This window comes from Halichoeres trimaculatus, unplaced genomic scaffold, assembly GCF_033239565.1.
Source record: "Halichoeres trimaculatus isolate MK-OKI-2021-1 unplaced genomic scaffold, fHalTri1.1 fHalTri1_scaffold_11, whole genome shotgun sequence".
Classification (NCBI taxonomy): domain Eukaryota; kingdom Metazoa; phylum Chordata; class Actinopteri; order Labriformes; family Labridae; genus Halichoeres; species Halichoeres trimaculatus.
Window position 1 is genome coordinate 17,015,857 of NW_027437189.1, and position 20,083 is coordinate 17,035,939.

Genomic DNA, 20,083 nt, shown 5'->3' on the forward strand with positions numbered 1-20,083 from the left:
TTTCTGATGAAGCCTGTCTCTCTGTTTTTACTTCTCTTTCCTGAGTTGTAAACTGGACGGCTCACCTGAGATGGATAGAAATGTCTGAATCTGATGCTGATAAAAAGAAAATAAACAGGAAATGACAGGTACGGGAATAAAACATGGAATGAAACTCAAAACATGAAGAAAAAGGGGGACAGCTGGTTGAAAAGATCTTAGCTGAGGTTCAGACTGAGTTTGATCCTGTGTGACACTTTTAATCTGCCTTTAGTCTAAAAACAGAGGCTGGGATTGACTTTAAAACCATGAAACTAGTTTTATATCAAGATCCAAGACTGCAAAGAACCTTTAATCATCTTAAAAACACCTTAAATCAGTCCTATCAGACTCAGCGAGCAGGCACACACTCATGAGCTTCATGCTCAGTCAAAAACAGGAAGAAAACTTCTGACTGCTAAAAGTTAAAAGGAACACACAGGTCCTATAAATTAAAGTCACAGACTAAGGTAACATCTGATGCTTCTTTAGGATATACAAAAGGACATGAGACCATGAAGACTCATAGACTTTCTCTCATTCTTCCAAACATACATGATGAGACGTTCTGCAGAGCCTACACCATGATCTCTCTGTTACAGAACAAACCTCTCAAAGGTTCACCTTAGATAAAGACTCAGAGTCTCCCCCTTCAGCCTCACCCAAACACACCCACATGACTCCAGAAACAAGAGGGATTAGGTCTGAACAGAGGGGGACAAAATCCACCCCACACTCTCCCCTCCCATTACTCCCCTCCCCTCCTCCCCCTCATCCCCCTGTAATTTCCTGGCCCTGAATGGAACAGATGATTGTAGCTGTGCAGAGGCATCAGAGAGGCCGCAGCTCCTGAACGCAGCACGAGCTACAATAACTGAATATAATAACACACACTTACACGCACGCACACACACACACACACACACACACACACACACACACACACACACACACACACACACACACACACACACACACACAGGGTGCTGAGAAGCCACTGTAATAACCCTTTTAACTCTGTGTGTGTGTGTGTGTGTGTGTGTGTGTGTGTGTGTGTGTGTATGTGTGTGTGTGTGTGTGGAGGGGGGCTTTTAAGCCACAAAGAAGCAGGTGTTAACCTCAACACGCACACAATCACACACACTCACATAAACATGCACACGCACGTACACACATGTACACACACGTACACACACACACACACACACAAACACACACACACATACACACACATACACACACACACACACACACACACACACACACACTCCATCTCTGCAGCTATCAGATGCTTTTTAGACACAATGGAGCCATTAGCTTTGATTACTGGACTCTGCTTTCCTCTATCACAGGTCCCATCCGTCCCCTCTTTCTATCTCTCTCTGCCCTCACTTCCTGTCTCCTGTAGCCCCCTCCCTTAAACCCCACACCCCTCTCTTCCCCCTCTCTCCCTGCCCGGGCACTTAGCAGCTTTGTTGTGCGTCTCTGTAGTGAAGTTGGTTGGCAGCTCGAACACTCGGCTCTGTTTGTCTGCGTGTGTTTGGCACTCCCTCTTTCCTGCTAATAGAGCTCCATGAAAGGAGGGAGGGAGGGGGGGAGAGGAGGAGGAGGGGGAGAGAGTAAGATGAAGCACGCTGTTGTTGTTGTTCTAAAGATCTTTTTTTTATTCATTCATTCATTCATTAGAGTGTGGAGGGTTTGGCCGGAGGTACAGGTGCAGGGACGTGCCCCTCCCCTCCCCTCCGCCTCTCCTCTCTCTGTCACTATCACACCATCTCGCCTTCTGTCTTTCTCTCTCTTTAAACTCTTCCGATGAAGCGCTGTGAGTGGAAGTTGAGCAACAAGCGGCAGCGTTGTCTCAGAGTAAAGGAGCAGTCGACTTGTGTGTGTGTGTGTGTGTGTGTGTGTGTGTGTGTGTGTGTGTGTGTGTGTGTGTGTGTGTGTGTGTGTGTGTGTGTGTGTGTGTGTGTGTGTGTGTGTGTGTGTGTGTGTGAAGAGCAGCTGACGAGTGTTCAGTTAAGAGTTTCTATCCGTGTGTGAGTGCGTTTGTGTGTGTGTGTTCAGTTCAGTCTGTTTCTTCAAACTGAGCAGCTGACTGTTTGATGGAGCAGAGAGAGAATATCAGGGCTGTGATGGAGAACAGTCAGCTCTACATCTGTCCTCTGTTTGATGATGAAGAGGAAGATGACAAAGGTGATGAAGATGACTGAAGTTGTAGTCGGTGGTGAAAGCTTTATAAGCTGTATAAGTTTGGTGGCTTTATTCCTCTATTGGATCAGACAGCTAATGAAGCAGAAGGATACAGGAAGGATGGGGGTTAGAGAGTGGGGAGTACATGTTATGGTTGAGATTCGAAGGACTCGCTGCAACAAGGACTTTAGACTCTATCTATGAAGCATGCATTAAAATTACAAGGCCATCGGCACTCTGGGAGTGAAAGTTTTGGAGAGACAGACGGTCCTGGCAGAGAGGGGTGACGGTTGGGTGGGTGTAGAGTAACGTTAAGGAACTGGGGACAAAAGGATGGAGTCCCTGGATTTTACTCTGTCAGGTGTCCAGCAAACCTTAAATGTCTCTCTCACCTTTAAGCTCTTGAGAGGATGTTTGGCTATGAATAGACAGATTTATACAAAGAAAAAAAAGTAAAAAATTAGGAAATTGTTTTTGTGTAGTTTCTTGAATTAAGAATGTATTCAGATTTTAAGAAACTAAACCAGTGCATATTCTCACCCCACTGGCAAATTTTATATTTTTTATTTTGATATCTTAAAATAAGACATTTCAGTGTTCGGATTAAGTCTAATAAGATAATTGTTTCTAGAATTAGTCACAAAGACTGTCAGAAGATGGGCGGTCAGACTCAGAAACTCTTTTTTCATTTATATTCATATAAACACACAGCAAATATCTGAGGCCATCACTGTCAGGTCCCTATCACCTGTGTGTACTCTGAATCCGCAGTTGAGGACGAACTTGTCTCCCCTTTAACTTCAGAATAAAACCTCTGCCCTGTCTTTAAAGTTTTTACCTGCAGATGTTTCTGAACCTACACCCTCAGGTGTTTTCCACTTGTTATTATCTGATATCTTCATGTGTTTATATGAAACAGGTGGAGTTTGTTTCCAGCACTTTTCAGTGATAAAAAGTCAAACACGTCCTCCAGCTGCTCTCTGGTGTTTCATAAAGTCGCTCTGACGACATGTTAAGGTGCGCACTGTTTCTCTAACGGCAGGTGAACTCATTCCTCGTCTGAAGGTCTGTCACAGGTATCAATTTACTCAGGTAACTCACTGATTATACAAATTACAGATCAGAATGTGTTCATGCATGTGAGTGAGTGTGTGTGTGTGTGTGTGTGAACTTTCTTTATCTGTCTGTAAGATCAAACCAGAGCAGCTTTAAATTTCTATCTCTCTCTTTTCCTCTCTGTTCTGTATGCGTGATTAAAAGACGTAGTGAAGGTTAAACGGGTGTGTGTTATATGTATACACATGTTTCTCTGCTGTATAAAAAGAAGTGTACACGTGTGTGTGTGTGTGTGTGTGTGTGTGTGTGTGTGTGTGTGTGTGTGTCTGTGTGTGTGTACTCTTCCCTCTCCTCCTCTTCCTCCTGCTCGCCTCCTCTGACAGTCATCTGATGAATCAAAAACCTGGACTGAAAGGGCCCGTATTGCTTTCATGTTTGCGTAACCATAGCTACGCACATTTAAATAGGTAAGCACATCTGAGTTCTCCTCTCTTTCCGTCCTTTTTCTCAATTCCAGCTCATTAAATTTGTATGAACACAAAGTCACAGGATCCAGATGCAGCAGACGAGCTTTCACCTGGTTCCTATCAGCGCTCTGAAAGCCTCTTTGAACGCTCGTCTCTACCTGGTCGTCTTTTAATTTGAAGGGGACGGAGGTGTACTGGAAACATCTCTGAAGAGCACAGAGGAGGAGAGAGGGAGGAACAGAGTGGGGGAAGAGGGAAGAAGGAAGAGGAGAGAAGAGGAGAGAAAGGGGGAGGATGGGTGTAACTGCTGTGAAATGTGGCGTGGAGCAGCAGAAGAAGAAGAGGGGAAAGAAGGAGGAGAAGAAGGATGAAGAGCGTCCCTACAGGCTGTTTTGTACATTATCAATTATGAGGCTCTTTGCGTGAGGGGGGGTTAGGTTGGGGGTTGGGGGGTGGGGGGCTGCTCTGCATCTTGACAGCTCCATGTAAATGTCTTCCTGGGGGCGATGACTTCAGAGAGAAGGTCACCCTCCGTCCCCTGGTGCACATAAATGACTCTTTTATTCATTTTCAGGTTTACAAGGGGGGAGCTACAAAAATACCTGCTGCAGCCTGTCAGAGGCGCTGCAGAGCTCCATTCATAGACACACCACACCATGCGGCCGCCATGTTGGATCAACACGCGGTGCGGATGTCCACGGGTTGACTTTAATAATTCATAGAGGAGGAGGGGGGAGGGAGAGGAAAAGGGGGGAGGGGAGACGGTGTGTTTGGTATGCATAAAGTCTGAGTGTGTGAGAGAAAGATGAAGAGGCTGGTCAGAAAGAGTCCCTGTCTTTAAGAGGGTCTGTAGTCTTCACTGAGTAAGAAGGACTGTAGTCTCTGTTTTTGTTGTCCAAGTTTGACATGTTTCTGCAGCCCTGTTTTTGTCTGGACCCAGAAGTGACCAATTGGGGGCCTGAGTGGGCGGGGCCTGAGTGCTGAAAGGGCCACCTTCAGGTTGGTTTTGTTTTAGTCTCTTACACTCATGGACAACTTATCTGGTAGCAGCACTTAACGGAGATGAGCAGCAGGAGACAGACTCTAGTGGACACTCAGGGAACTGCAGGTTTTGACCTCATCTTTCTATTCTGGATGTTACTAACAGGATGTTTAGAGCTGATCCTGTTCTTCTCACCTGTGTTTGCTGCAGGTGTACAGAGATAACAGGAATAAACAGAAAGTGTGTGATGGACAGATGAAGTGTTTAAGTGTGAGTGTGTGTGGTTGTGTGGTTGTGTGTGTGAGTGGGGATCCTTGCTCGCATGATGAAGTGTATCCAGCCCCTCCTTCCTTTTCCTCCCCCCAGCAGCAAAAATCAAACAAATCAATAAAAGTCATCTCTTCAGATGAACCCGAGCATCAGGGGGAAGCAAAACTACTTTTACAGGGCCCTGGGGAGTATAGCCCCCCTTCTCCCTCCCCCCTTCAGTTCCCTGCTCTTTGTGGATGCTCGGGAAGAAGCAGCAGATGTTTTCAGGATGCAGAAATGACCTTAAAATGATACAAAGTTTAAGAAGTGAAGACGAAGAAAAAGGAGAGAGGACGCAGCGCAGAGGCAGAAAGAGTTTCTCTCTCCTCGGCTGATAAGGAGAATATCATGGACAGAAACGTATGAGCAGCTCAAGGACGTCCTTTGAGTTTCTCTTCTTATTGTGTTTCCACAAAAAAAAGAAGCGAGTGAAGTGAAGTGAACTCAGCAGCAGGAAGCGCTGAGCTGAGCCGTGCTGAGCCGGGCCTTGCTGAGCTTAACTAAACCAGGGTGGGCAGGGCTGGCCAGACATTTGACGTGCTGTTTGATTCATGTTTCTGCCCCCCTCTGCTTTTCACCAGCACACACACATACACACAAAAACACACACTCAGCCTGTCTCCTCCCTCTTAACTCTCCCCGCTGAGTTAGGGATTGGGGAAATGCCCAGGAAGCAGAATCAGGTTAGTAGGGGTGTGTATGCCTGTGTGTGTGTGTATGCGTGTGTGTGTGTGTGTGTGTGTTAGGGGTAGTGAGAGGGATGTGAGGGATGTGAGGGGGCGGGGCTACAGGGCGCTGTCACTCACCATGATTGGTCGACGGCTCTGCAGTCTCTGGGAGGCCTGACAGCGGCTGCTGGTCCTCTCGCCTCGTGTCCACCGCTGGTTCACCAGCTCGCCCCGAAACTCATTTTCTACCAACAGGAAGGGGGAGTGCAGGGGAGGGAGGAGGGGAGGTTTGGGGGAAAAGAGAGAAAAAAAGGAGTTGTCATAGAAATCAACAGCATCAGCACCAGGGGAGGGGCTGTGTTTGAGAGGGTGGGGGCTCACTCTAAGGGGGGGTCGGGCACTCGAGCATGCTGCACACACTCCTTTATTAACTAAAGGAGCAGAGTGTATGCACACACACACACACACATTCGGGCATGGTTAAGTGCCCCAGCTGGGGTCCCTGTCAGTCTGCTATTAAAATCAATCAAATTTGCGCATTTTTATCGAGCTTTTCAGGGTGAAGTCTAAGTGGAGGGGGGATGGTCAGTAAATAATGAATCATACATAAATCAAGCCTCTCTTTCTCCCTTTTCTCCCTCTCCTTTTTTTCATCAAGGTAATAGCTCTTCACTTCATCTTCCTGAACACTGAGCCCCCATCTCCTTCTGACGCCGGACCAAACAGAGAGGTGTCACAGCAGCCTAGCGCTCGTGTTTCTCTGAGCTCACAGAAACTTTGAGTGTTTTTCTCTGAATGCTGAGGATGATCTGAGCCCACAAACCTCCAGCTGCTGCTGCTGAAACAGGAGTCAGCCGCTCTTCAGTGAAATCCGACTCTTTTTCACAGAGATATAAACACATGTACCCTCCAGCTTCACCTCTCAGTGTGTGTGTGTGTGGGTGTGTGGGTGTGTGTGTGTGTGTGTGTGAGGCTGTGCCCTTGAGTTTACAGTAACTCCTCTTGTGGTGTCTGTCCTCAGAGAAAATAACATCCACACAGAGTGAGGTTTGGGTCGTCTCATCCATTCAGGATGTAAATGAAAAGCTGAAACAGTGAAGACGAGTAATGAGCCATGAATCAGGATTCACACTCAGAGGAAATATTCAAATCAGTGAAGTTTGACATAAAGGGCTGAATAAATGTTCAAGAGTGAAAAAGACGGCAGCGCTCTGACACAAAGCTCTGTGCATTTGAACCTGAAGATGCATTTCTGACTCTTTACAGCACGTCCTGCTTTGTTTAGCTCATTACTTTTCTCTTCTCTCTATCTTTCTATCATCTTTCCCTTCTCTGTCTTATGCACATGCATCTTTCTGCACATGCTGTCCCGTGTTTGAACCTGCAGAGTGCACGCCAAGAGCAATGCCAATCACAGAGTAAACAGCCGCTGAGACAACAAAAGACTGAGAATCTGTGTGTGTGTGAGTGAGTGTGTGAGTGAGTGAGGGGTCCTGGAGCAGACCAGCCCTGCCCCCTCCTCCTCCTCTTGGTCTCCTCCTCCACGCCCTTCCTTACTTTGCCCATTACATGCAAACCTCGCCAAAAGCTCAGCCAGCACTCTGCAAAACGCTTGTTTATCAACTTTCACTCCCCCTCGGAGAGAAAGTGATGACAGCAGCAGTCCTGCAGCTCTGCATCTCTGTCTCTGTCTCTCTGTCAGTTTGTCTCTCTGTCTCCCTGACACCTCACTTTCTCTCTCTTCCTCCCTTAAAGTGAAGAGAGCAGCCGTCCTGTGTTGTTAGCGTGGAGCTGAGCGGCTGAGAGCTCTTCCTAAATGTCACATATCAGAGGACAGAGAGCCGGGGGCCGTGAATCCACGTCTGCTTGCTCTGCTGCTAACACACAAACTCCATCTCCACCTCCTGCCTCAAACCTCAGCTTTAAGATTCAGAGAAAACAGCTTTGCGTTGGCCTTTTCTTCATCTGATCTGTTGTTTCACATTAAACATCTGGATCCTGATTCAGAGAGAGAAACCTGATTCAAGTCTCGTGAGCTCGCTCTCACTCTTTGATCAGACGCCTGAAAGACGCACAGCTCGTTATTTCACAGGGAAAATTGGAGGAGTAAGAGACAATTAGCTGTTCACGAGGGAGGTTTGGTTAATCAGAGGCGAGGGGGAGGGACTGAATATAAAATGAATGGATTAGAAATAAGAGAGAGTATTTAAGTGAGGTTTTCTATCAGAGAGCAGCTCCTTGGAGTTATAAACACTCACTGTGATTCAAAGCTTTGATAACATTTGTTCCTGAAGCTTAAAAATCAGCTCTGCAGATATGAAGAGTCTGTGACAGAAGACAAAGTTTAAGCCCAAATAACAGCCTCTGTGTGTGTGTGTGTGTGTGTGTGTGTGGGGGGGGGGGGGGGGGGGGGGGGGGGGGCAGCTTACTTTACGGGACAATGGAGCAAAGAGGCCTAAATCATAGTTAGATTAAATACCCGGCTGAAGCGTCTGTAACAGTATTAGTGTAGATACAGGCGGGGGCCAGCTGGACACCACTGCTCCTGTTAAGCAGGATTTGCAGACAACTTAGTGTGATTAGAGCGAGCCGGCAGCAGACGCAGAAATCAAAAGTTTTGCATCGGACAGGCTGGTGTTGCCTCCTCTCTGTGTCCTAGGTGCGCAGCAGATTATTGGCAGATGTGAGAATTGGATTTGAAAATAGAGAAGTCATCAAGTGAGTTTTGAGGTCAGATCAGAGAGAAGCTGAGCTGTCTATCTGTCTGTCTGAGGGAGGTTTGATGGTGGGGGGTGGGGGGGGTGGGGGGAGGCGGTGAATGGAGATGCAGAGCCATGTTTCTGCCCCCCACCCACCGCCCCCCCTGTGACCTGAGAACAGCAGAACATCAGGAACGTCTCTCTGCGTTCTTTTAAAACACACCTGACTGTGTTTCTGCGCCTCCAGCTGCACTTTGTGATGCTCTCCACATTTCTCCACGTCAGGATTTTTGCTCTCTGTTCGGAGGATCCTTGCATATTTGGCTCACTTTTTAATTAACTTTCTCTTTTTTTATTTATTTCTCTTTAAGCGCAGGGCATGAAATTCATTATTTGCAGGCTTTCATTAGAAAAGCGTCCTCTGGTTGAAAGGCGGGCGGCCCTGACCTTTGCTTGTTCTGCTGAGGTTTCTGATAGGCTTTGAATGACGAGGGCGCAATTTGGCCCCAGCTGCTCCTACAACATGTTTATTGCTCTCCTCCTCCTCCTCCTCCTCCTCCTCCTCCTCTGGCACCTGCTGTCCTCACTGCCGGCTATTCATCCCTCATAAAGAGAGAGGTTTGCTGCTACTACTAAAACACAAACAGCTTCATCTGAGGGCCTCTGCAGCCTCAGTGACAGCTCACATAACCTAATTCTGTAATAATCCCCGAAAGTAGGCTACACCTCTCCAAGTCAACACAAGAAAAACAAGAGCTGGATCCAGCATCAGCCTCAGAGTCCTTCAACCTGCAGATCACAGCAACACCAACCACAACCTCACCGGAAATCATTTCATAAATCACCCCCTCTTTACTTAAGGTGAGAAATAAAGCAGGAAAAGCTCAACAAAGTGACACCTTCAGGTTTCACCAACCACAGACTTTATTCATCCTCAGAACAAAACATCATCCAAGGATCAGAACATGTCACACATCTGCTCTAAAATAACTTGAACATGATTTGATAATAGCAGGACTTCACTTTTTTCATCCATCCAAAAACAGCTGCCTAAAGCTGCAGCTCACAATGTGTTTCCTCTGCTTTTTCATCGCTTAAAAAAACACTAAAATAAATCAAATAAACTTCAAAGAGGATAAAAACCTGTTTCGGTGATTATTGCACACATTAACCTCTACTGATAGAGACGGAGCTGAGATTTGAAGCTAATTTAAAACCCAGATGTTTCTTCAACCAGGAAAAGAAAAGTGATGATGACGATGAAGATGGGCGTACTTTTACTCTTAAACACGGTGTGTGAGCTGAACTCGAAGCTGAACTTTGATGAATTCACTCTCTCTGCCGCGCGTAGCGGGTGACATAACACTCCGTATCTCCATCCTCATCTCTTTCCTCCATCTTAGGACGCAGGTGCTCTGACAGAGCGCGAGGCGCACACACAACATTACGTGGCCATCTAAGCAAAGCGAGAGGGGGAGGAGAAGGGAGGGGGCGGGGTGGGGGTGTGGATGGAGAGTGGTAAAGACAAACACACCGCGCACATCCTGCACCGCACGGCCCCACAAACCCGCACAAACACGCGCAGAAAGACGCAGCTCCGCGTTTCTCTGCAGCTGTGAGCGGCTGACATTTAAGAGAGCATCTCTGTTTCTGCTGCAGAGGATCAAATGGACAACCCCTCCCTCACCCACTCCTCCCCCTTTCACACACACACACACACACACACACACACACACACACACACACACACACACACACACACACACACACACACACACACACCATCCTTCCATCCATCCATCTGTCCGTGGGTCCTCACACACACACACGCCCACTGTACACCGCCGTAAGAACAGATTCTGTGCCGAACTCTAAAGATAGAAGTCCCACTTTACTGTAACATCTCAAACACACACTCTCCTCGTTCTCGGTACAGCACCGGGCTCCCTTATTCCTGGAGATACAGAAGGTGAGAGTAGAGGACAGAGTGCACGGTACAGTCAGGTGTGACTCACAAAGCATCACCGGAGAGAAAATAGTCCGTTTTCATTCTGAGCAGAAGTGTGCGTAAACACGCAGCACGGAGCCGCTCAGAAAGCGCCATCGTGGGTTTATTCCCCTTATTATGAATTATAAACAACAACAGCTGCACCTCACGGCTACACGTATAAATATAAACACCAGGAGGAAACAAATCATTGCTCCACAGGATGAAAATCACTCAAAGTAAGACCTGAGCAGAGAGGAAGTTTTATATTCGAGGAAGCATCGAAAATAAAAATGTAGAAGAAAAAAAAACAAAACGAACAAAATCCTTCTCTCAGAGCGGCTCATAAATTGCAGGGAAGGTGAACAAAAATCAAAGTAATATCGCTCTCATTTGACCATAAATCGCTCAAAAGAATAAAAAGGATAAAGCTGCTTTAATTCTCATCTTTACCTTTTAATCAACAATCTCTCCGCGGGGCTCTGGCGCTGCGTCCTCGCGCTGCTCTCAGAGTTGCAGGTCGTTTTCAAGGAGTTTGCTACAGATATCCCGAGTAAAGGTTTAAAAATCTCCTCTATCCCGTTCCAAACGTCCAGATGTGATCGATAAGCAGCGCGGCGGAGTTCGCTCCTCGGGGCGGCCTCTCCTCTCAGCGCTCCGGCGCACGGATCCGGATCGACGCTTTCAGATCTCACTTGTTTGTAAGCACAAACATGGCTTCATTTGCCTTTGTCAGCGAGAAAAAACGTAATATTGACTTACCTTTCCCTCATGAGCCATTGTACCCCCCTCCATCCCCTCTCCACACCCCCATCTCCTCCCTCCGCCCTTTGCCATGACATCACGGAAGCTGTAGTAAAAGCTCCAGCATCAGATGGGCAGGGCTTCAGGTCCCCCCCTTACTACACACTGACTCAATGGGCACACACACACACACACACACACACACACACACACACACACACACACACACACACACACACACACACACCCTCCCTCTCTCTCTCTCTTTCCCTCAAACACACTCACACACACACATCATCTGGGCCAATAACAGCAGATTTCTTATCCTCTGCTCGTTTTTACAAACATCTCTCCTCATCAAACAGCCTGACACCGGTTGGAGAACAGAAACAGCTCAGCCCCCTCCTTCTCCTCTACTCCTCCTCCCCCTTCTCTCCTCCCTCCGACACAACTTCTTCAGATGCATCACAGAGGTTACAGTAATCCTCCTCCCCCCACACATCCTGCGCAGTGGTACCGTCCAATAATTCATTCAGGGGACATTTTTCCTCCTCGGACTGGGAATTGATGTAGTAGTTGTATGCAGAGTTAGAATATGCGCGCTGTATCTGATAAGGTGAGGGCCGCGAAAGCAGCTGGGGGGGGGGCGGGGGGGGGGGCATCAGCAGGGCCCTGGGGAGGGACGGCTGCTCGTGCACAGATCTATTGAAAAGATCACACAGCAGTTTAGAGCCATCAGCTGCTTAAAGAAGACTGATCACTGATCTGTTCCTGAGACTCATGTGTCAGACACCGGGAACTTGGAGGCTCTCCCAAATGTTGCTCACGCGCAGCTCCTTCCTCTACTGCTGCTGTTTTCAAACCATTAGTGGAAATGACAACCATTCATTACAAGCCATTTGAGAATAGTCCCCACAAATGCCATCCTTTATCTGCTGTCTCCACGCCACGCACGCGGGGAATATTCAAAAAGCCCAACCTTCAGCTTTCAGAAATTCTATTAAATTCTTATCTCTGTGCAGCAGGCTCTTTTTGTGCGATCCCATTGTTATGCATTGGAGCTGAAATCAATCACCGGCCGTGCACGCGGCATCACCATCATTTCAGAGAGTGTGTGAGTGTGTGTGTGCTCAGAGTCACACAACAACAGCAGGGACAGGCCAGTAAACAAAGAGAGAAATATGAAAAACCCCGGGCCTGCATCCAGCAGGGAGGCCGTGCGGGAGGCTCGTGGGTCAGGTGCGGGAAAGAGCTGAGGGGCCGCAGCGGGGTGCGAGGGCCCGAGTAAAACAGGAGTGAAGATTACACAGATAGAAAGTGTTTGAACATAGAACTAAGAAATATAACCAGCTGATGTTCCTGTAGTCAGGTTCAGCACCGCGGACAGCTCTTCTCAGCTCACAAACACACAGGTCAGAACCATGGACAGCTCTGGACCTGCGCAGACTCAGACAACGTCCTGACAGATCACTCCTGAGAGTGAGTTTGGCTCTTTAACTTTCACTTTGACAGACTGAAAGACTGTTTTTACCTTCATCTCAACATCCCTGTGCCACTTTATTTAAAGAAGAGTCACTTCGTTTGTAGTCTAAAATCAAAATTGCTATTTTAAACCCTGAAAGGAAAACTAACCTTCACACGTTAACTATAAATACAAACTTAACAAGTTTTAATCAAACTGAATAATAAAAGTGACATTTCTAACCGAAAACTTTTCTTTTCACTCATGCTGTCATTAAATCTAAAGTCAGTCTTTAGGAGTGAGTTCATTAGCAGTATAAATAAGTGGACCAAATTTGTAAAACCTGAAGAATAAGCATCTAAAATCTAGATTAACCTATCATTGTTTTTGCTTTTTGTTCTTTTTCATGAATGAAACTAAAAAAAATCTATTTTCCCAAATCGTTTCTGATATAATATAACAGTACTAAAAGTAATATAACATTTCAAAGACGGATTTTTTGTGGCCCGTTTACTTCGAATTTATTCATTAATTTGTTTATTTATTTATTTATTCATTTACTCACTTGCTTTTGAATATCTGAGGAAGAGGAAAGTTTTTTCTGTTTCTACAAACCTTGTTCCACAGCGATTTAAAGCTGAACAGCTCAGATTAAACACAGCAAACTAAAGTGACCCAATTAAATTTGACACATATTTACTCAAAAGTATATTTTTCTATGTTTTTCTTCTTCTTTTTTTATTTATTGAAGTAATAAACCATCTGTATGCAAAACAAACTTTTCGGATGTTACATTTTATTCATAGATTTATATCTAAAGATCTTCCTGATGAGCTGATGACGTATTCCTCGATCTAAACACTGAACTCAGTGAACTGCTCTGAGACCTGCTGTCAGATCAGCAGCTGCTCTCTAACTTTCCTCCTCTCCATTAAACTTACTGTTTCTGCAGCCTTGATATGACGTCACATCAGCCTATAGAGATTGTATGGTGTGTGTGTGTGTGTGTGTGTGTGTGTGTGTGTGTGTGTGTGTGTGTGTGTGTGTGTGTGTGTGTGTGTGTGTGTGTGTGTGTGTGCGGGGCTGCAGCAGTATAAATATTAGATGGAGCAGCAGCTGACTGGGCGCTGGGGTCGGGCCGGGGGAGGCCCCTGCAGTCCCTCGACAGATGGAACAAGCCGACAGACTAACACAACAAAAAGTTTTTAATAAGCTCGCAGCTTGGCATTGTCCCCACGGAACCAGGGCCACACGGGCCCCAGGGGGACCAACTGTCCTTTGTCTGGACGGGTCTTAGTACGGGGGTGAAGTTTAGCTGCAGTCTGTAAACGAGTTTACCTTTTAGAAACGATGAAGTTTAAAATCTCTGCAGAGACCTGGAGCACTTACAGCTGGAGCTCAGACACAGCTCTAATCTGCTCTTATCCTCCTTAGAGACGAGACAACATAGTTTTAACTTGTTTTAATTCTTAAACTGAGATGTGGTTTCTTTAAAAATACGCTTTTTTCCTGGTTCTTATTTCTGTAACAGGTGTAGAGGCGCGCTGAAGACGCAGAGCAGCGGAAAAACCGGCTTTACTCACACTTTTAAACAAGACAGTAAGCCACTCACTGAGAGATGCCTAAGCACAAAGTTTCTTGTTAAAGTTGAATTCAGAATAAAATCAAAGATACGAACCGAGAAAAGTGCGGCACAGCTTCATGTTTGCGGTCTCTGTGTGTCTGTCTCCTCTTCCTCTTCAGTCCTCTGTCCGCAGCGGCCGCACTCTCCCGCTGCAGAGTTTACTTTGCCGAACTAAGTTGCAGAAACTTTAGATCAACTTCCCCGGCAGAGGAGGGGAGGGCCGATGGGCGGGGCTGAGTGCTGACTGACAGCCCGGGAGAGCCAATAGGCGGCAGTTATCTCCTGATCTGGAGCCAATAACGGCCTCTTAAGCTCAGCTTTCAACAACAATGGAGCGAAGAGCAACAAAGAGCATCTGCTGCGCCCGGCAACTTCTCACACTAAGCCTCCCCCTCCGTCACCAGAACCCGACCCCCCAGCCATCTGATAAACACTGCTCACACTAAACTCACACACTTCTTTTTCATTGTCCTGTTCTTACTAAATCTGTCCCATCTGAACACCAAAAAAAGGACAGACTTTAACACAGTTTCTAGAAAAATATCAGAAATAAGAACTACACCATTAGATCTAGATGAAAAGTTATTTTATTTTCTTAATCCTTTACTTTATTAAAGTCAAAAACTTATTACAGCCCAGAGACAGAGAGGAGGAGAAGGAAGAGGAGGAGAAGAAGGAGGAGAGGAAGCTGCCAATGAAAAAAAAAAAAAGAAAATTAAGAATTAAAATGATAAAAAAATAAAATAAAATAAAAATAAATAGAGGACTAGGAGCGGCAGAGAAACTGATTAAATCACAAACTCTCTTGTAAAACTTGTGTATCTCTTGTCAAACAAAACAACACAAGGACCTTATATTTGTGACAGTTAAATTCTGTCAGACTTTCATATCACACAAACATGTTAAGGTTTATAAAGTTTCCTCCCAGTCTGAGCTCCAATCAGTTCAACCAGTATAGCAGAGTGTGGGAGGCTCTCTGACAGATGTAGGGATGATTTCAGAGTCAGAGGAACATTTTCTTTCCATCTCCAGCTCTATTCAGAGTGTCTGAGAGTCTGGGACGGACAGACAGGTCCTCCCTCCCCGCAGCAGATGGTCTGCAGATAATGAGCTCTCCCATTGCTCCCATTACCCCCATCCCAGTCTCTCCAATGAGTACTGGGGGGTAAAAGCAGCTCACCTCTCTGCAGCTCTTATCCTCCAGCTCTGCCCGGCCTCACACAGAGAGGTGAACCAGATTCAATTTCTGATATGTTTTATTTGATCAGATGATTTATGGATGATTGGGATCAAATGAGCTCTGACACAAGAGGATCATGAACCAGAGAACCAACACAACATCACATCATCGCATGAAGGAGCTGAACCAGACTGTCTCCGTCCTCTGTGCTGTGGAGAACTTCAGACTACAGTTTAATTAAACTAACCTCAGACAATCTGCTGATGCCTTTCATTCAAACATTTTATCACTAAACTGCTCTTATCAAAGGTTTAACTTTTTATTTCAATGTTCTTAAGTTTTTTAAATAGAACAAGAAAACTTTAACAAGCTAAAATTCAGAGAAAAAACTTTTCAATCATAATACACTAATCTTATCATGGCTAAACTAAATTAAGTCAGGTAGAAAAGTTTAAACTAAACTATATTAAAACAAGGATAAACTAAATTTGCTAAACTAACATAATAGAATAAACTTGGAATACTGAAACTAAATTAAACTGACTATAATGCAATTAAACTAACTTAAACTACTAAACTTAATCAAACTTTACTTGGCTAAATGAAAGTAAAATGATCTCAACAAAACTGACCTAAGTTAAAGATGTTAGGATCTGTTTTAATTGGCCTCGCCACCTTCTGGCCCGGGGTGTTACACTGTCATTCATTTCTTTTAGCGAGGTGTGTTAGTTTTGGAATTAAATGGAGATTGGATTGAAAAAAAATGTCTTTGTTCAAGACAACATTTCACTGGATACAGTGCAACGAGGTAAGGTATTTATCAGTACAGTTACGTAGTGCTGCGGTTTGAAATGTGAAATCAAGCAAACGTAGTAGGCGGCTCTACGCAGCGCTCTGATGTATCTTTAGGCTAACGTGACAAGTAAACACTGTAAGTTTGTAAGTAGTTTAGCAGCTGTTTATATTTAGTGCAGCAGGCAGTCTGGTGCTCTAAGACATGTCCTCTTACACATATACACACATACATACAGTACAATGTTTCTAGAATTCCCTGTGTGAGTTGATTATTGTTAATAGAAGGTGGAACAGAGAGGAGAGACTTGCTGCTAAAAGTTAACTACAGTCCTTATATGAGGAGGAGAAACAGACAGACATCTGACTTCACACTTTCTCTCTGAACCCCCCCCCCCCTTTTCTCTCTAATATCCGTGCAGCAGGATCATACTCATATCTGTCAGCTCTTGTTAGACACAGATTACTTCACAGGAGAGAATCAAATCTTTCTCTGTATACAGACCTCTATAGAGCACATCAGACACACACACACACACCACCAGAACAAACATACCATCACACACACACACATCTCTGTGAAGTCCAGAGTTATCAATAATTGGAAAAGTTAGTTTAACAGGATAATTTTAATTCAAATGATCCTAATGTTAGAAAGTTCCAGAAACATCTTCCTTTATCATCCTGTGTGAGGCAGAGATGGAGACGCTGACAGAACCAGAACAACATGTTAAGTTGAAACAGGTCATGTTTAACACAGCTTTCATTAACCTCTACAAGTGTTTCTTTATCGTCAGTTTCAGTTAGTCTTCCTTTAATTATTCTCTTCTTTTATTTACTTCATTTTAAAAAACCCGATAGTGTTCTCTAAAGAAACAGCTCACTGGAACTAGCCTTCATAGCAAACAAAGAAGAAAAGTCCAGACTAACCTTCACCAACCTTTTATTCTTAGATCTGTTCAGAAGAGGAGGGACACTCAGGGATCAGGATCTAAAATAAACTGGACCTCAGACTAAGAGGTAACACTCCAGGAAATGTTCTCTGTCTGTGTCTGAGCACACCCTGTCCTTACATGTAGTAAGAAGCATTCATGTCAACTATTTTTTTCAAAGCTATGTTTCTCTCTTTTTCTGCTTTTATTCAGACGACAGGGCAAAGGACAAGACAAAGGAGAGGACAGAAAACAGGACAAAGGAAGGGCCAGAAGCAGAAGACAGAGCACTGTAGCAGGATCAGAGAGGGGAGGAAGAAGAGGGAAAGAGGCAGCAGGATGGATTCTAACTTGGAGGATGTGGGGGACAATCTTGACAAATTTTGACAGAAGTTTTGTACCTGTCCTGAACTTCAGTTATCTACAACAGTCCAGTCAGTGTGTTCTCCAGGGAATGATGGAGAGTTTAGCTTCTCTTCAGAACAGTGCTTTGAAACATGGCGCACACTCTTCACTTATAATGTTAAACTTATAGTATCACTCTTTATATCTTACTCAATTTCATTTTTTCTGACATTGTGTTTTCTACACCCTTGATTCATCAAACATCAGCACACTAAAGAAATTAACAGTTAGAATAGAATAGAATAGAATAGAATAGAATAGAATAGAATAGAATAGAATAGAATAGAATAGAAAATACTTTATTTATCCCAGGGGGGAAATTCAGGAGTCACAGCTGCAGTCAAGAAAACAAAAGTTAAGAAAGTGTATAGAAAGTGCAAAAAGGTCCATATGAAAATAGAAAAAATAGAAAATAGATAGATAATAATAATAATATATAATATAATAATAGATAGAAAATAGAAAATAGTTAAGAGAAGATGAAACTGATTAATCTTCATCTCTGAATCTGGAGCAGTCTGGAGGGTTTTTTGTCATTTTTTTTCTTTTGGTTGTATTGTGTTTTCATATGTTCCTATGTCTGTCTCAGTGCTGAGCAGGTACCTGACAGAAAAACAGTGAACTGGTCCTTTAACAGGATGAACTTTTTCAACTATCTGGAGCTTTTCTCTTCCTGATGAAGACGCTCAGCGCCTCTGGCTCTGCATTACTCACTTATTACCCTCCTCCTTCAGCTTCCTCTGAGTGACTTATGAATTTATAACAGGCATGCACGTGCGCACACACACACACACACACACAGAAAGAGAGAGAGGGGACAAGGCCAACAGACAGACAGACAGACAAAGTTTGGTCTGGATGCCAGTCTGAATGACCGTCATCTCCAGAGACCCCCTCCCTGCTCACCCACCCTGAGCCGCAGCTTGGGCCTCCCCACGGGGTGGGAGGGGGTGAGGAGGGGGAGAGGGTGAGACTTGGAATGGGGTCAACTCTGCCAAAAGGCATCACATCGCAGCACTCCTGTGTGTCTCTGCAGCCTCCAGACACATCTCAGCCCCGTCTTCCCCCTCCTTCCTCACCCAGGGGTCCAGACTAGCACCCCACTCCTCCCACCCCAGCCCCACACCCCCTCCACTCCACAGTGGTCGGCTGCTTGACCCCCGTCACCCCCCAAAAGTCACTCAGTCACATTCTTTCAGGCGCCTAATCTGCTGACATCTTTACTTCCCTTTCTCCCCTATCCTCTCCTCCATCCTCCCCACTCACCCCACTTTCATTTCATTTCATCTCCTCTCCTCTCCTCTCCTCTCCTCTCCTCTCCTCTCCTCTCCCTCCTTGCAGGTCCCTCTCCCATCTCTCCCCCGTGTCTCCCCCCTGCCCTCCCCTGGTGCTGGGGTGCTGGCAGCAGCAGGCCGGGCAGCCCTGCGCCCTGAGCGGCTCTGCGCCCTGAGCAGCGGTAAATACAGGCAGCACTTCACACACAGGCCTGATTTCAATGACAAAGGCTGCCACACTTTGGGGAGGAGCTTGGAGCAATTTGGGGGCTGCGGGGGCCACTGAGCGAGCGGCTGACTTAATGGGCTTTGTGTGCCAGAAGAAAAGGTTCTGAGCTTCTGGGCCCAGCTGTCACTATGGAAAATATCAGACTGACACAGCACCCGACGCTCTCTGGCTTGCTCTCTTTTCTTCTTTCAAACCCCCTCCTCACCCATCACCCCTCCCTCCCTTTCTCCCTCCTCTCTTCAGTCTTTTCTCTCTAGTTAGCAGCACAAAAAGTGAAAGCTGCTGGAGAGAAAGAAAGAAGAAAAAACTAAATGAGAAGTCCCTCTCTTGGTCTCTTTTCTCTCTCTTACACACACACACACACACACACACACACACACACACACACACACACACACACACACACACACACACACACACACACACACACACACACACAAACACGCACAAACATAATGCACAGTAGGCTGACTCTGCAGCAATTATTCAAACACTAAACCCAGAGGGATAAATGACATTATTACATTTCACTCCTTAATTAGGTGTGTGGATAGTTACTAAGCGTTCTCTATCATGCGTGCAGAATGCAGTGAGATATAGCCTCTCGCTTCATAAAGCACCCTTTCATTACCAAACCTCTGACACAGGAGCACACTCTCTCTCTGTGCAGAGAAAAGGAACCTGCAGGGATCAAATGTGAGGAGCAAACATGTGATTGGTAAATATAACTGCAGCAGAGCCAGAGACAGTTTATTTGCTGGAGCTGATTCCTGCGCCGTGATAATGTGCTTGGCTCCAAAACAAAGAGGCAAAGATGCTCTGAAGCAGCTCTTTGGTTCCGCTTTCTGAATCCTTGTTCGCAGAGAAGCGCTCACACTCCAGATCCAAGTGTATTACAGCAGCTCTGTGACTTATGGCACATAATACACACACCCACGCACACGCACAGGCGAGCAGCGTGCACTGGAGGCGAACAGGCACCGACACATGCGCCTGGTCGCACGGCGCTGCTTATTGAAACGCAGCACAAAGCCAGAGTTGGATGTTGTTTCACCTAATCTCTTT

General features: G+C 45.6%; 1 protein-coding gene across 9 annotated transcripts in view; it reads right to left on the reverse strand.

Annotated features, from left to right (window-relative positions):
* The window catches only part of myt1b (myelin transcription factor 1b), a 124,287-nt gene that overhangs the window by 27,408 nt on the left and 76,796 nt on the right, over nt 1–20,083 (reverse strand). For 5 of the 9 annotated variants that reach the window (XM_074681770.1, XM_074681767.1, XM_074681769.1 and 2 more), the window contains exon 5: nt 5,829–5,935. In XM_074681770.1, coding sequence (XP_074537871.1) covers nt 5,829–5,935 — 107 coding nt within the window. Of the gene's footprint in view, nt 1–5,828; nt 5,936–10,829; nt 11,162–14,260; nt 14,301–20,083 lie in introns of those variants that run through there. The other 4 variants (XM_074681774.1, XM_074681771.1, XM_074681772.1 and 1 more) reach the window with 3 other exon arrangements.